The following is a 17,031-nucleotide window of genomic DNA, read 5'->3' as shown; positions in this document are numbered from 1 at the left end:
CCACTTCCCTGGCATAGTGGATTATCCAGACCTTTTCTCTGGCATAGTGGATTAACCAGGCCACTTCCCTGGCATAGTGGATAAACCCAAGCACTTCCCTGGTTTAGCCAGACCACACTTCTCCAAAACTTTTGCGATTAAATTTTTTTAATTAAAGGCTTTTCCAAGACTGGAAATAACAATTTTTTTAATTCCATGATTTTTCCAGGTTTTCCATGACAAAAACCTCCCAGAACGTTCCCGGTACCGGTGGCAGATTGGTAAATACTGGCAAAAATGAATCGATAAACCACGAGGTCCCGACTCTGAGCGAGTTATTTGTGTCGACTTCTTTTTGGAGGACTCGTGGTTCATTAGTCACTTTTCCGCCTCACCGTTTTGTCTATTTTCTTTCTTTTCCGTGGCCTCAACCGCTCCGAGAAGAAAAAGAAGAAGAAAAATCGACATTCCATCAAACGTAACCGTCAGTTCGAGAGTCGCAAGTTGTTTGTGCTCATTAGTGTCAGCGGTTCAAGCGGGTAATTAAAAAAGAAAAAGAAACGAAAGAGAAGCAACTCTCCCGAATGCACGAAATTACTGATTCATCCAGAGGGTTTGGGGGGGGTTATAGAGTGCCCATTGAGCCTCATCCATCTCCTCTGCTTTCCTTTGCAGCTGATTAAATGAGTGTGATGGATCTTGCCGTCATTAAGGAGACTGAGGGCTGGCAGATTGGAGCCGTCACAAATCAGCTTTATGGGGGGAGAGCGCGGCGCGGCGGTGGCAGCTTTACAGCGCCGGAGATATTAATGGAGTGGACCGTTTCCACACCGCATGGGGGGCGGGGGGGCCTCCTTCACCCGCGGCCCCTCCTTCACATCAGGCGGGGTCATTAAAGAGCTCAAGGCTCCCAACTTGATTGATTGATTGATTGATTGATTGATATATTTATTTGTCGTTTGCCAGAGTACAGGTACAAAAGCATCGAAATTACAAGAAAGGGTGGATGAAAGATTACAGCATAACATGAGGGAAGAAGAAGGCGAGAAAAAACACCAACCCCCCGACTATGCCCCGAGAGAGGGGTACAGTGTGGGAGCAGGAAAACACCTTAGCACATAAGCACATACATTTAGACATAACTTGCAACGAGTAGGAAGGGGGGAGGGGAGGTAATCCAACAACTGGGTGATCTAAGCCCATCCATTGGGGCAGAAGGTAACCAGCACCGACAAGCAGCCAGCCGTCCGCGCCAACTCAGCAGCGCCTGCGACAGCCCCCGTCCGTCCCACTGGGGTTAAAAGCAGGCGAAGGCGTGGGATGGGGGAGGTAGTGATTGCAATCAGTATTATTGAAAGTTCGTAGGTGCGTGTTCTGGTATGTGGCCGTCCCCCAGGCCACAACAGACAAACATCTCAGTCCGCAAGATGGTTGGTGCCATGGAGATAGCCTTGAAAGGTCCTGGGAGAAAGACAACCACAGGTGTCTGTGGATAGGGGAAGGGAATGAGAGAGTCTCGCTCAGTGATCTTCGGGAGTTGTTGTTCCGGCCACGGCCTTGGGCCCGCCCCGGTAGAGGGCGCAGAAAGCAGATAAGATTGGGATTGTTTGGTCTTCCAGTAGCTGCAATTCAATTTTACGCACCCACTATTCCTCCAATTTCCTCCGCTTGCCAATAGGATTTCAAATCGATCCAATTTCATTTGCAGAGCCGTCAGCTTCTCCACGATGTTGTCATTCTGACAGTTTAATGCCAAAGTCTGAGTGCCAACAACTCTGCCCAACGCGACAATCATGTCGGGCAGCCTTAGGGGGCTTTAACGGCTGTCTCCGCTTCCTTAATTTTCCGATAAACCAGGGCAGCGCCAAATCCAAACAGCAGAAATCCTGTAATCAAAGTTCAATAGGTAGATGTCTTCACGCCTCCACGGAGAGTGGTGCTAGGCACAAGACCCGCCACCGCCCACGCGTCCATCGTGGTATCCAGCAACATTCGCCCCAGCAGGACAGGCAGGTTCCCCAACCCGAGCTTCTCGTCGAGAAGATGGTGTCACTGCGTTAAGGACCAGTTGATTACGTCCATGGTTTTTAGTTTGAAGAGCGATGCGGAGAGAGTCTCTCAAGTATAGAGACAGACAAGACATGACGAGAGAAGCCAAGCAGGGAGGGGAAGGTCATGGGAGGAGAGGGGAGAAAGTGCACTTTCGCTGAGAGCCAGACAAACTTATGTGTGTTTCTGGAGGCGGTCCGTACTCCAGTCAGCACATCGTCTGAGTTACTATTCATTCTCTTCCTGAATTCTTTATGTTAATGCTGACCCCATAAATCACGACTAAGGTGCGGTGTGCATAACAAAAAACCTGTTTATATGTATATATGTAGATTAGTATATGTATATACAGGACTGTCTCAGAAAATTAGAATATTGTGATGAAGTTCTTTATTTTGCATGTACAAAAACAAAAATGTCATGCATTCTGGATTCATTACAAATCAACTGAAATATTGCAAGCCTTTTATTCTGATTTATTGCTGATTATGGCTTACAGCTTAAGAAAACTCAAATATCCTATCTCTAAATATTAGAATATCATGAAAAGCATACTAGTAGGGTATTAAACAAATCACTTGAATTGTCTAATTAACTCGAAACACCTGCAAGGGTTTCCTGAGCCTTGACAAACACTCAGCTGTTATAAATCTTTTTTTTTACTTGGTCTGAGGAAATATTAAAATTTTATGAGATAGGATTTTAGAGTTTTCTTAAGCTGTAAGCCATAATCAGCAATATTAAAAGAATAAAAGGCTTGCAATATTTCAGTTGATTTGTAATGAATCCAGAATGCATGACATTTTTGTTTTTTTAATTGCATTACAGAAAATAAAGAACTTTATCACAATATTCTAATTTTCTGAGACAGTCCTGTATATAGATTTATATGTGCTATATATATATTTATATAGATATTTTTATATAGATATTTTTAAAATATATTTATTGTTTTATACATATATATATATATATTGTTTTATACATATACATATATATATATTTTAATATATATATATATAGACATTTTGTATATATATATATATATATATATTTTTATATATATATATATAATTATTTTTTTTATAGTCCACTAGTCACTGCAAATAAACACTCAAGATACCCCTGTGTTGCAGAGAGCCATAAAACAAGCAGAAAGACAGACGTTGGCAGCCGGGCCGACGCCGAGGAGAAACTGTGACAGATTCCTCTCACACCTGGAGAGGACGCCACCTTAACTGGAGGAGAGTTGGGGGTAATGGCATTACAGCTGCAGTGACTGAATCCAGGCAGATTGTTCTCAAGTGAGTTTAGACCTGGATGAAGCTATATAGAGCGACGGGGAAAAACAAAACAAAAGTAAGCCGACGGAGACGCGGGCGGGCGCCGAGCTTCAGGCTCTCAGAAATGAGTTATAGCCCAACCGTCGGCTTGCCGGTGAATACAGAGCGGAGACACACGGCGCTGAAGTGTTCCCAACCTCTGTTTATGTGTGTGTGTGTGTGTTCATTTGATATGTGAATCATTAAACAATGTCCCTGTGTGAAACCTCTCTGGCAGAATTTGCCTAGTGTGAAAATCCATCCGCCCGCCATGGGCCAACATTGTACTCATTAATGTCTTGAGAGGTTTGCACCAGAAACATTAAACCCGCCACACCACGTGTCTTTGTGCGTTTCTGTATTTATTTTATGCTTGTGTGTTTGGTGTTGCCACGTGTGTGTGGTGTGTGTGTGTGTGTGTGTGTGTGTGTGTGTGTGTGTGTGTGTTTTCCATCCCTTTGTGTGTTTTGACGTCGCTTGCCAGTCAGTGGAGGCACCGTAATCCCCGCCTCTATTGTGGATGAGTCACTTTGTCAGAGCAGCGATTCATACATATATTCAATGGTTTGTCACCGATGCAGAAGTCATTAAATAGGAAGCGATGGCGATGTCACACAATCGGATATAGAGCTGGAAACTCTGAAACCCTCCAAATGTTACACCGGCTGAACGTGATTAATGAAGCCGCAAAGAGCCAGAAACAAGCGCTCCTTGGTAAATGGCAATTTCACAGCGAGGCTGCCGCCACGTTAGCGGCTGTGAGGCTGGAAGTGATGTTGATGAACAGGAAGTCACAGGAATAGTGACTTCCTGTTGGACCCGATCCGAAGGCTGTTCTTGTAGTTTACAGACTCTGATTTATTCGTACGTAGGTAGGTAGGTAGGTAGGTAGATGGATAGATGGAAAGATGGATGGATAGATAGAAAGATACGTAGGTAGGTAGGTAGGTAGGTAGGTAGAGAAACAGACAGACATATAGATATATAGAAAGAGAGATAAATCACGACTAAGGTGCGGTGTGCATAACAAAAAACCTGTTTATATGTATATATGTAGATTAGTATATGTATATACAGGACTGTCTCAGAAAATTAGAATATTGTGATGAAGTTCTTTATTTTCTGTAATGCAATTAAAAAAACAAAATGTCATGCATTCTGGATTCATTACAAATCAACTGAAATATTGCAAGCCTTTTATTCTGATTTATTGCTGATTATGGCTTACAGCTTAAGAAAACTCAAATATCCTATCTCTAAATATTAGAATATCATGAAAAAGTATACTAGTAGGGTATTAAACAAATCACTTGAATTGTCTAATTAACTCGAAACACCTGCAAGGGTTTCCTGAGCCTTGACAAACACTCAGCTGTTATAAATCTTTTTTTTTACTTGGTCTGAGGAAATATTAAAATTTTATGAGATAGGATTTTAGAGTTTTCTTAAGCTGTAAGCCATAATCAGCAATATTAAAAGAATAAAAGGCTTGCAATATTTCAGTTGATTTGTAATGAATCCAGAATGCATGACATTTTTGTGTTTTTAATTGCATTACAGAAAATAAAGAACTTTATCACAATATTCTAATTTTCTGAGACAGTCCTGTATATAGATTTATATGTGCTATATATATATTTATATAGATATTTTTATATAGATATTTTTAAAATATATTTATTGTTTTATACATATATATATATATATTGTTTTATACATATACATATATATATATTTTAATATATATATATATAGACATTTTGTATATATATATATATATATATATATTTTATATATATATATATAATTATTTTTTTTATAGTCCACTAGTCACTGCAAATAAACACTCAAGATACCCCTGTGTTGCAGAGAGCCATAAAACAAGCAGAAAGACAGACGTTGGCAGCCGGCGTCGACGCCGAGGAGAAACTGTGACAGATTCCTCTCACACCTGGAGAGGACGTCACCTTAACTGGAGGAGAGTTGGGGGGGGGGGGGGAGTAATGGCATTACAGCTGCAGTGACTGAATCCAGGCAGATTGTTCTCAAGTGAGCGAGACCTGGATGAAGCAATATAAGAGCGACGGGGGAAAAAAACAAAAACAAAAGTAAGCCGACGGGAGACGCGGCGGGGCGTCGAGCTTCAGGCTCTCAGAAATGAGTTATAGCCCAACCGTCGGCTGCCGGTGAATACAGAGCGGGAGACACACGGCGCTGAAGTGTTCCCGAAACCTCTGTTTATGTGTGTGTGTGTGTGTTCATTTGATATGTGTGAATCATTAAACAATGTCCCTGTGTGAAACCTCTCTGGCAGAATTTGCCTAGTGTGAAAATCCATCCGCCCGCCATGGGCCAACATTGTACTCATTAATGTCTTGAGAGGTTTGCACCAGAAACACTAAACCCGCCCGCACCACGTGTCTTTGTGCGAAGATGACAGCATTTCTGTATTTATTTTTATGCTTGTGTGTTTGGTGTTGCCACGTGTGTGTGTGTGTGTGTGTGTGTGTGTGTGTGTGTGTGTGTGTGTGTGTGTGTGTTTTCCATCCCTTTGTGTGTTTTGACGTTCGCCTTGCCACAGTCAGTGGAGGCACCGTAATCCCCCGCCTCTATTGTGGATGAGTCACTCTTGTCAGAGCAGCGATTCATACATATATTCAATGGTTTGTCACCGATGCAGAAGTCATTAAATAGGGAAGCGATGGCGATGTCACACAATCGGATATAGAGCTGGAAACTCTGGAAACCCTCCAAATGTTACACCGGCTGAACGTGATTAATGAAGCCGCAAAGAGCCAGAAACAAGCGCTCCTTGGTAAATGGCAATTTCACAGCGAGGCTGCCGCCACGTTAGCGGCTGTGAGGCTGGAAGTGATGTTGATGAACAGGAAGTCACAGGAATAGTGACTTCCTGTTGGACCCGATCCGAAGGCTGTTCTTGTAGTTTACAGACTCTGATTTATTCGTACGTAGGTAGGTACCCAGATAGCAGCTGATTCCGGGGCGGATCCGCCCTCAGGTCGCTAGATCCGCCCTCAGGTCGCCAGGTCGCTAGATCCGCCCTACTGCCGCACTCGGTTTGGTCATGTGAACCGGATCCACCCGCATCTGCATCCGGTTCACACAGCGGCGGTTGTTCTAAATCGTTGCTCCTCTGACTTCTGCGGCTCGACTTTCCAAACTGGAATTTTCAAACCTGCAGCTCTTCGCGCCAGACATATTACTTAGGTAAGTGTTGAATTGTGTTGCTACTGTCGAATTATGGCTATTTTTCGAACTATCTCGGTTAGGGTTAGGGTGAGCTATCTTCTGCAGCTAGCGCTGAATTTTCAGTGGTTCTTGGGTTGGAGCTTAAGTATACTTAGTATACTTAAGCTCCAACCCAAGGGTGCGCGATTGAAGCTGGGCAAGGTAATAACGAGGAGCGCTAGCTCACGAGCTAATAACGAGGAGCGCTAGCTTACGAGCTAATAACGAGGAGCGCTAGCTTACGAGCTAATAACGAGGAGCGCTAGCTCGCAAGCTAATAAAGATGGCCAGCACAAACCTGTTTTTATTTAATTCGTATGTATTGAGTTCTCAACACATAATTTACAATTTGAAATGTCATCCTCAGTTTTACAGAAGTGTTCATCAGGATCGATCTCTACAATTCAGGTAAGCATGTCTTTTTGGAGGGAAGTTTTCACAGCAACTTAAAGACACATTTGAGAGGGAATTGTATAACCTGTTTAACTTTAAAATGACCAGATTTGTTTTAATCCATTAAAATACTATCTTAATGTATAGCGTAGTGTTTTTATCAAAGTTGCTAAATTGTTTTCTAGTTGCTAAATTGTTTTCAGAAGTTCTTGGAACAGAGTTATATTTCTGTGACTGATGACACTGTTTGTTTCTTTCCTCTGTAATTCAGGATGTTCCATCTGATTGAATTCTTGGACAGCAAAACAGTAGCAGTCGTGCCACAAAGCTGGTACAGTGGTGGTGGCTGCGTTTGGCCAGATTACCCGAGGGACGAAAGGGTGGACAAGGCGGTCCGAAGTGCCGAAGAACCTCAACCTGACTGGCAGACACATTATGTCAGAATAATTAGATCATGCGGTATGCTAATTATATTAATATTCTAATAATTAGCAGTTTAAACAAATACATAAAAACATTTACCTTATGTTACATATGGGGTGGGGAAACAACATTTTAATCACATTGTTCTGGTCATAATTCTGTACTTTTTCATTGTGTTTTGACTTAATTTTTAGATGATTACTTGGTGGCAAGGCGATGGTTAACAAAATATATGTCCTGTGACACATCTGATCTCCATTCAGAAGAGGAGGCAATTCCTAAAAGGAGAAAGCCAATGCCTGTGTGAGTAAATGTGTATAAATTGTATTCTTTAGAACTCTTTTACCTTCATAAAATAAAGTGTCTGTCATTCAATGTTATAGTATGACAAATAATACATTTTTTTCCTAACTCCATTTCTAGCCATTTCTTTGGGGACTCGGATGCAGACAGCGAGACTGAAAATCGCCACCCCAAAAAAAAAAAGGGTCCAACCACTAGCAGGACAGTTGCCCCTCCTCCAACTATTGCCCCTCCTCCACCACGGACTTCATCACCAGCAGGACAGCGAACAAGCCATGCAGGGTACACACCAACCTGGCGAGGGGCGAGGTGTGGTTCAGACACCATTGCCTGCTGTGGTGAGCAACAACTCAAACAGCTATGGGATTCAAATTGAATCTTTTTAATCATTTCACTTTTTACAATGTTAACGATGGTAAATTGGATACGAGACATGCAATACACACTGTCACATTGAATCCAAGTGAATATGATCATTACGATTGGATTAATGGAGTTGTATAACACTTGATGTTTCCATATTTGATGTAAAATCTCTCCCTTTTTTAAATGCTATTCTAATGTTTTTTTTTATAGCTGCTCAAGTTCAAATGATGGCCATGCTGGAGACGCTTACACAGCAGGTCCATCAATTAACACAGCAGGTCCATCAATTAACTTCCAAAATTGACAGCTTTGTTCGCCCCAGCGTGACACAAATGTCTGGTCAAGAAGTGGAGTGGAGAGACCCGTTTCCGTTGACCACAATGGAGGAAGTGGACATGTTTGAGCAACAGCTCAAAGATCCAGCCAACGCTTTAATGAAGAAGAGTGGTGAGTTTTTGTTTTGTTTTAAGAATCTACTAGCGGGACAGTTGCCCCTCCTCCAACTATTGTCCCATCTCCTCCACAGACTTCATCACCAGCAGGACAGCGAACAAGCCATGCAGGGTACACACCAACCTGGCGAGGGGCGAGGTGTGGTTCAGACACCATTGCCTGCTGTGGTGAGCAACAACTCAAACAGCTATGGGATTCAAATTGAACCTTTTTAATCATTTCACTTTTTACAATGTTAACGATGGTAAATTGGATACGAGACATGCAATACACACTGTCACATTGAATCCAAGTGAATATGATCATTACGATTGGATTAATGGAGTTGTATAACACTTGATGTTTCCATATTTGATGTAAAATCTCTTAATCGTTACCTTTTTCCCTTTTTTACGAGCAACAGCTCAAAGATCCAGCCAACGCTATAATGAAGGAGAGTGGTGAGCTGTTGTTTTTTTAACCCTTGTGTTGCCTTAGTGTCATTTTGACCCGATTGAATGTTTCACCCTCCTGTTACCTTTATATTTACTAACATATTTTACCCTTTGGGTTCAATTTGACGCCAGCAATTAAAACCTCCAGAAAATTATTAGAATTAATATTGTTTTCCAAGTTTAAGTGTGAGGCACTTTATGTTTGTTTGTTGACTACCGAAAGAACACCGACATTAAACATTGAATGGGGTCAAATTAATCCTAAGGCGGGGGGAGGGTGTAATATTGATTCGGGTCAAAATGACCCTAAGGCAACACAAGGGTTAAGAATCTCACGCAAAGCTCATTAAAATCTATTGTATGTCATTAACACTAGATAATACCCTGTTTGATGGTAATGTTTTTTTAAACAATATCAAATATTAATAGTACTTTTTCTATCCATTTTAGATTTCCTCCCTGGGAACAATCGGAGGACATGATGTAAAACGTGCAACGTGGAACATCCTCGCACGCATGTTCACTGATGATGTTGGCAAGTCCATAAATTGGAAAGGGATTCATGGAAAAAAATCTTTCAATCTAATGACGTCCAAGACTTTGCTCCTGCGTAAGTAACTCATATATAATGAAAACAATTTGATTTCACCCGGAGGTCTTTGTGTTCAAACTTACGAATAACCATGTTTCTAAATAAAATGTTTGAATTGCAACTTTATTCTCTATTTAGGTGAATGTTACTCAACTATACCTTTACATAATAGTTATATGATATATTAGCTCTATGGAGTGGAGATGGTCAGCTGCTTCAGGTTCCTCGGGGTCAACATCAGCAACGACCTCACCTGGTCTGCTCACACAGACAAGGTGGTCAAAGCGGCCCAGAAGCGCCTCTTCTTCCTGAGGAGACTGAAGAAGTTTGGCATGGATTCAGTCATCCTCACCAATTTCTACAGATGCACAATAGAAAGCATCCTGACTGGGTGCATCACAGTGTGGGAGCTGCACAGCCAAGGACCGCAAGGCCCTACGCAGTGTGGTCAGGACTGCGGAGTTCATCATCGGTAGGGAGCTCCCAGCCCTGCAGGACACGTACCGCACACGATGCCTCAGGAAGACTGGCAGGATCCTAAAGGACTGCCATCATCCAGCCTTCAGCCTGTTCACCCCGCTGCCTTCTGGAAGGCGGTACCGTATCATCCGGTCTCGCACACAGAGACTGGAGAACAGTTTCTTCTGTGTATCTGACAATAAAAGACTTGACTTGACTTGACTATATTTAGCATAGCACACTTTAAGTGCCAGACAGCCACTAGATTTTAAACTGCATGTCTGATTTATGTTGCACTGAGTATTCATGTGATTTTGTATCTGCTTGTGTGATTACAGATGCTGTCAGAAAGAATCACTCAACACATGCGCCCACTGACGACCAGGTTCTTAAGCACGCCATTCGGTGGTTCAACCTGGCAGCAGACCGGGTAGCTCCAGGAGGCGTGCTACTGTAGACGTCCCCCACACTGAACAGACTTAAAATATATCTTTTTTAAATGTGTGTGTATATAAATTTGTCCTTTCAAATAAAAAACTGTTTGACATTATTTACGTTTTCATTTTGTTGTTGTTGCATTGATGCATATTTGTTAGCTTGATCTGGGCCAAATGAGCCGCTTTATGGAAGGGTCAATATTTTATGAATATCTGCGTAATATTGGCGGATACGGGGCGCATCCGCCCCGTATCCGCCCCGTATCCGCCAATATTACGCAGCGCGCATCTGTTCCGGATCCGGGCGCGGTGTGCATTTAGCCGCCGATCCGGACCCGTTTTGCGGAGCCTTCCCGGAGTCTATGGCGGATTTGGGGCGGATCTGGAACGGAGTCAGTTTGCTATGTGGGTAGGTAGGTAGGTAGATGGATAGATGGAAAGATGGATGGATAGATAGAAAGATACGTAGGTAGGTAGGTAGGTAGGTAGGTAGGTAGAGAAACAGACAGACATATAGATATATAGAAAGAGAGAGAGAGATAGATGGATACAGTAGGTATAGATAGATAGATAGATAGATAGATGATGGATAAATGGATAGATAGATGTATAGATAGATAGATAGAGAGATAGAGAGAGAAAGGGAGAGAGGTAGGTAGGTAGGTAGGTAGGTAGGTAGATGGATAGATGGAAAGATGGATGGATAGATAGAAAGATACGTAGGTAGGTAGGTAGGTAGGTAGGTAGAGAAACAGACGGACATATAGATATATAGAAAGAGAGAGATAGATAGATGGATACAGTAGGTATAGATAGATAGATAGATAGATGATGGATAAATGGATAGATAGATGGATAGATGGATGTATAGATAGAGAGAATTTAGAGCACAGCCAACACGTGCAGATCCCAGAGAAACATCATCTCTGTCTGCCTCCTGCACAATAAATCTCTCACGCCCACATCGGCCTCCTCGGAGTTCTAAAGCTGAACCCGTGGAGAGACCGGAGCACCAGGCAGAGAGAACACATGTCCAGCCCCACAGCCCTCCTGCACAGCTCAACGTGGGCGGACAGCCAGCCAACAAAGGCCAATCCACTCACCGCCGTGCATATGTCTTCCTCACGTTCCACTGGTTTTGCCTGTCGTCGCACACGGGGATCGCCCTCGCCTGCCAAACTGTGAGCTAGATACGCCGTGACAAAGTCAGCGGGCCTATGTTTAGACTGCACAACTCCGCTCTCCAGATCGGGTGGTTTTTTTTTAAGATCGTCACCTCTGTGAGTCCCAATGACCAGGAAAGGAGAATTATAATAAAATACTTCTTCTTCATGTGAGGACGGGTGAATCACTGTTTGATAGACCCGGCCACACAGCAGCATCGTTGTTGTCCTCCAGACCAGTGAGGAGTACTGGGGGGGGGGGGGGGGGGCGTCCACAATGGCAGAAGGTGGTAGCCGTGTTGGAGCGGCTACCACCTTCTGCCACATGATATCGCTGCAGTTCATCCCACCGCTGCTGGCATCTTGCCACCGCCAGACGGCTGGTATTGTTGGAGATGGTAAGTGAGGCGAAACACCAGGTGGGCGAACCTTTGATGACCAGGAAGAGCTCAGGATTATTCTGATTGCCTCAGCATGCAGATGGGGGGAAATCATCAGCTCACAGATATGTGTGTGAAAGACCCAATACACCCATCCACCCGTTGACCAATGCCGACTCTTTCGAGATGAAAGACTTTTGATGTCTTCATCTCCACCTCCGTATACCACCACCTTTTCTAAGAAAGCCCCAATACGGTCCAAGGCCAGAAGGATTTGCTATCGCTCCAGCATTGAGAAAGACCCCAGAAATACCACATGGAGGTATATGGTAGACATCATGATCATGTACTTAGTAGATGCCCCAGACCAATGGAGAACCACTACCCCAGACCAGTGGAGGACCACTGCCCCAGACAAGTGGAGAACCACTACCCCAGTCCAGTGGAGAACCACTACCCCAGACCAGTGGGGAACCACTGCCCTAGACCCGTGGAGAACCACTACCCCAGACTAGTGAAGAACCACTGCCCTAGATCAGTGGATAACCACTGCCCCAGACCAGTGAAGAGCCACTGACCTAGAATAGTGGAGAACCACTGCCCCAGACCAGTGAAGAACCACTGCCCTAGACCAGTGGAGAATCACTGCCCCAAACCAGTGGAGAACCACTACCCCAGACAAGTGGAGAACCACTACCCCAGACCAGTGGAGGACCACTGCGCTAGACCAGTGAAGAACCACTGCCCTAGATCAGTGGAGAACCACTACCCCAGACCAGTGGAGAACCACTACCCCAGACAAGTGGAGAACCCCTACCCCAAACCAGTGGACAACCACTTCCCCAGACCAGTGGAGAACTACTGCCCCAGATCTGTGGAGAACTACTGCCCCAGACAAGTGGAGAACCACTGCCCTAAACCAGTGAAGAACCACTGCCCCAGATCCGTGGAGAACTACTGCCCCAGACTAGTGGATAACCACCACCTCAGATCAGTGGAGAACCACTGCCCCAGACCAGTGAATAACCACTGCCCCAGACCACATCTGTCACACATGTTCTTAGCAGCTCATAATTCTATTTTTAGATGCAGATTCACAGCACAACTGCTTCTGTTCACAAAGAAACAGTCGACAAGCTGCTGCTCCGGTACAACCGGCGGCTCTTATACAACCCTCCTGTGTGTCGTTCTGACTTCGATGCTTTCTTTGGCAATTTCTTTTGTATCCGTCAACGCAAACTCAATAAAAGTGTTTTTTTCGAGCCAACTTGCAGAGCTACTGGAGTAGGACAACCCTCAGTGTTTCTGCTGCGGCAGGATTTCAAGTGCACTAAGACGGAGGCTGTCACCACTAAGGGTATTAGCAGAATGTGATTCGGTATTTTCTGCTTCACGGAGGCCCCCCACCCCCTGGCAGTGGAACAGAGGACTCGGGGCTGTCATTGTGCATGGCGTCAGCAGAGACACTGAGCAGATAGTGTAGATCACAGGTGGGAAGGGGTCTTTTCCTTTGGGACGGGGGGAGACGGTATTAGAAACAGCACTAGAGAGGCCGACCACCGGGGCGTATCTGCACTGTCAGGAGCTCGCTACGTCGCCTTCACGATGGAACATAAAAGAGACGTTTTTGCAAGTGAACCACATTTCTGTTGCCAAAGCCACATAACCAATATCCCTGAATAGATTTTAAACTCCCTGTCCACCCTCCTTTCAGGGATGATCGCATCGAGGCACGACGCTAAATGCCGAGACCCTTCCAAACCCCCGTAAAACAGAACCTTTCTCTCTCTGAGAAAATGTGCAATATCCTCACATAACCTTTCCCCACCTCTCAAAATGTGAAATATCCCCATATAACTGTCCCCTCTCTCCTCTTTCTTTCTTTTCACAAGCTAGGAGCAGCACTCAGCGCTAACCTATGTATGTATTGACCTCTGCCCTCTCCTGTTTTATGTTGATAACCTGTTTTTTTTTAACTGTACCTAATACTGTATACTCTACCACCTTATGTACAGTGAAAAAATGCATATAAGTAAGTACGGTTCAAAAGTTTGGGGTCACCCAGACAATTTAGTGTTTTCCATGAAAACTCACACTTTTATTGATCAAATAAATTGCTAAATTAATATAAAGTATAGACAAGCCAGGAGGTTATAAATAATTATTTTTATTGTAAATATTAATGTTGTTTTTCAAACTTGCCCCTCAAAGGAAGGTCAGTTTTATAGCTTCTCTCACCAGCATAACTGTTTTCAGCTGCGCTCACATAAAAAGGGTTTTCTACCCCTCCGTTAGTCTTCTAAGGCGATAACACAATTTACCATTAGAACACTGGAGATGAGCCTCTACACACCGATGTAGAGAATTCATTAACCAAATCTGTTGGTCTAGGCACAAATGGCAAATAAAAAACCTTGAACCTTGAACCTTGAACTTTGAAACTAAGACAGGAGTCTATTACAACATTAATATGAATAACCACCTCCAGGCTAACAGCTAGCCACACCGAGGTGCCAAACAACTGCAGTTCATCAAAATGCCCAACTTTACATCATAAATAAAGCAGCATGTTTAAATGACATTGCAAGGCTTAAAGTTATGAATAATTAAGGCATTGAGACAGGTGTGCGCCGCCTGCTGGGTGTCACCTCGGCTAAATCGAAGGCATTAAACTTAACCTCTCCGCATTGTTTGTGGTGTCGACGCCATTTGGAGAGTTTTGCATGCGTATCGGACAAATAAGGAGACCTGCTGTGCGGTTAATTACGTGAGGGCGTTGGAGGAACTCGGCGGCGTTCATTTTCACTAGGAATACAAGGAAGAACAGCGGGCAGTCAACCGCAGCTTCTTTTATCTCCTCCTGCAAATCTTGACAGAAAGAGGTTGCAACGAGACCACGTCGGGTTTCATTTGACAGAATGAATCGATCAATTGGAGGAAGAAGTAATGTGCCGCGGTTCTTTTCTGTGGTAATAACCGCACGACAGGAAGCATTAGTTAAGCGTGAGTACATTCATCCTTTATAAAGCATTATTCCACCTTTTATATGAAGGCTGGAGTCTAAGACCACGCCGGGCTTGATTTTGTGAAACTCTACTTTTTTTTTGTCCCGTGGATTTACATAATACACTGACCTTGGATTGTAATTATACTAATACACACAGGTGTGCAGGAAATCGGAATGGAAAGCAAAGTGAATTCAGCGAAGTGGAAGTCGTGACAGCGAGAGAAGAAAGAGTGGAGCATGAAAAGAAACTTTGGATCAGAAGAAAGAAGTTTCGTGTGTCTCTCAACAATCAGATGTATTCTACAGTCACAATCCATCTCCAGATAGATAGAAGAGTCTCTTTTCTCAGTGTTATCCAGTCAGGTAGACTACCTCCACCTGATGGATTGGACCCTATTTGATTGAGTCAGAGAGAAAACGGCTAAGTGTCAGACTTCCATCTGTCCGTCGGTCTGAATCCATCCCAGACCCGCTCTCTCTTGGGACGGCAAACGTGTTTTTTAATCTACCTGCAGAAGATAAATCAAATAGTGCTTTGCCCTCCCACGCTGAAAAAAAGATGGTGAGCACCGTCTCATCAGGTCCGGTCCACACAACGGAAAATGTTCCGTAGGCGTTATTCAAGAAATCGGCCGACGAGAAGTTTACTGGCAAACCGTGAAGACAGTTTACCAAAAATACTGGATTGATGTTGATTCTGGTCACATGACATCTATCTGTCTGAGGGATCCTCCTCTCTTGCTCTCCTGAAGGGTTCTTCACCTTTTTTCCCTTTTTTTCTATTTCTAGGGAATTTTTTCCTGATCCAATGTGAAAGGTCAAAGGTCAGGGAAGTCGTATGTGAGTGTGTACAGATTGTAAAGCGCTCTGGGGGCTAATTTTTAATGTGTGATATTGGGCTATATAAAATAAACTGAGTTGAATTGGACTGACCCTTTAATCCGAACACCACGGTTGATAGAAGATTTTTTTTAAACAAGACGGTGGAGCGATGTTTGTATTTTGTCATGAAATCATCGAATTTAATCTCCAGCTATAAAAAAAAAGAAGAGCGGAATAAACAGTGGGCATTTACGGCGAATTATCGACGAGTTTGTCCTTGCTCTCGACCCAAATGCCCTCAAATTGATCGACTTCCTAACTTTTACAAAAATGTGCTGCAGACAGAAAGGTGTGAATCCAGCAGGTGTGTGTGGTTTCAGGTGAGCATGTGAGCGAGGGGGCCCGACGCTCAGCTGGTTCTGGCTCTCCGGGCTCCTGCAGTAAGTGTTCCTGTCACACTGGAGCTTTTCTCTCACTATTTTTCTCCTCCCGTTTACGGCTGCTCGTGCGATATCCATCTTTCCTCGCTCGGCTGTCAGGGATACAAATTATGTTCAAAGGAAGCATTTTATTGGTCTCCCTTTGCACCTCTCTCTCTCTCTCTCTGTCTGTGTGTCACGCTCGAGGTAGACAGCCATGAAAATGAAGAGGCATGAGCCCGGGATGACACCTCGGTGCCGGTGATTCATTCTCATGAGGACGCGTCGTCCCATCAAAGCCTCAGAACCAAGGCGCCCCGCCGCGTGAGGTCCCCCCCCGTACATGAAAGGCGACGGGTATTGATTCACTCCACCGTCAACATTATGTCTCACACACACACACCCACACACACACACACCTGAACGTGACAACGTGCCTTTGAGGTTAAATCGAGTCGTATAGCTCCACCGCTGCTGCTTTAAGAGCCAATACGTCCTGTGCAGCGGCGGAAACTCTTTCACTTTGGCTCGATGGGGACGAGAGGCTATTGCGTGTCTGTTGTGTGTCTGTTGCGTGTCTGGTGGTTGCGTTTAACACCAATGCGGAGTCACGAGGCGTTGGTGTGCGGTCCGAATGGATCCCGAAAGCTTCCCGTGGTTATTATCTAACAGTTCCTTTCCCCCCCACCCTCCTCCTCCTCCTCCCTCAATCTGCAGCACAACCACAAATAAAAAAGAGGAGCGTCATGTTGTGCACGTCTTTTTTACGATGCTTACCCTG

The 17,031-nt window shown here is 44.1% G+C and overlaps 1 protein-coding gene across 7 annotated transcripts; it reads left to right on the top strand.

Annotated features, from left to right (window-relative positions):
• Positions 1-5,310: 5,310 nt before the first annotated feature.
• On the top strand, positions 5,311-10,572 carry LOC130205324 (uncharacterized). 7 transcript variants are annotated; one of them, XR_008833896.1, is made up of 10 exons: positions 5,311-6,578; positions 6,967-7,007; positions 7,264-7,451; positions 7,610-7,718; positions 7,839-8,056; positions 8,495-8,531; positions 8,611-8,704; positions 8,941-8,977; positions 9,422-9,581; positions 9,702-10,354. XR_008833896.1 is itself a non-coding variant. In XM_056432609.1 (9 exons), the coding sequence occupies exons 1-7, from the start codon at positions 6,883-6,885 to the stop codon at positions 8,963-8,965; spliced, it is 996 nt and encodes a 331-aa protein (XP_056288584.1). In that variant the 5' UTR covers positions 6,586-6,882; the 3' UTR covers positions 8,966-8,977; positions 9,422-9,581; positions 10,361-10,572. The 7 variants fall into 7 exon arrangements, 4 of the variants coding, with proteins under 4 accessions (XP_056288584.1, XP_056288585.1, XP_056288583.1 ...); XR_008833895.1 differs by having other exon boundaries at positions 5,322-6,578; positions 7,294-7,451; positions 8,295-8,531; XR_008833894.1 differs by having other exon boundaries at positions 5,326-6,578; positions 8,295-8,531.
• The last annotated feature ends 6,459 nt before the right edge of the window (positions 10,573-17,031 follow it).

Source organism: Pseudoliparis swirei, chromosome 15 (genome assembly GCF_029220125.1).
Source record: "Pseudoliparis swirei isolate HS2019 ecotype Mariana Trench chromosome 15, NWPU_hadal_v1, whole genome shotgun sequence".
NCBI classification, from domain to species: domain Eukaryota; kingdom Metazoa; phylum Chordata; class Actinopteri; order Perciformes; family Liparidae; genus Pseudoliparis; species Pseudoliparis swirei.
Note: the sequence above shows the minus strand (reverse complement) of the source record. Positions and strands in the feature narration are given on the sequence as shown.

Excerpts from the sequence above, each read along its gene's own strand:
- LOC130205324 (XM_056432609.1), top strand. The coding sequence starts at position 6,883 with ATGGCCAGCACAAACCTGTTTTTATTTAATTCGTATGTATTGAGTTCT. Across the intron at positions 8,057-8,294 it reads AGACACCATTGCCTGCTGTG|CTGCTCAAGTTCAAATGATG; the intron begins GTGAGCAACAAC and ends TTTTTTTTATAG. Across the intron at positions 8,532-8,610 it reads CGCTTTAATGAAGAAGAGTG|ACTTCATCACCAGCAGGACA; the intron begins GTGAGTTTTTGT and ends TCTCCTCCACAG.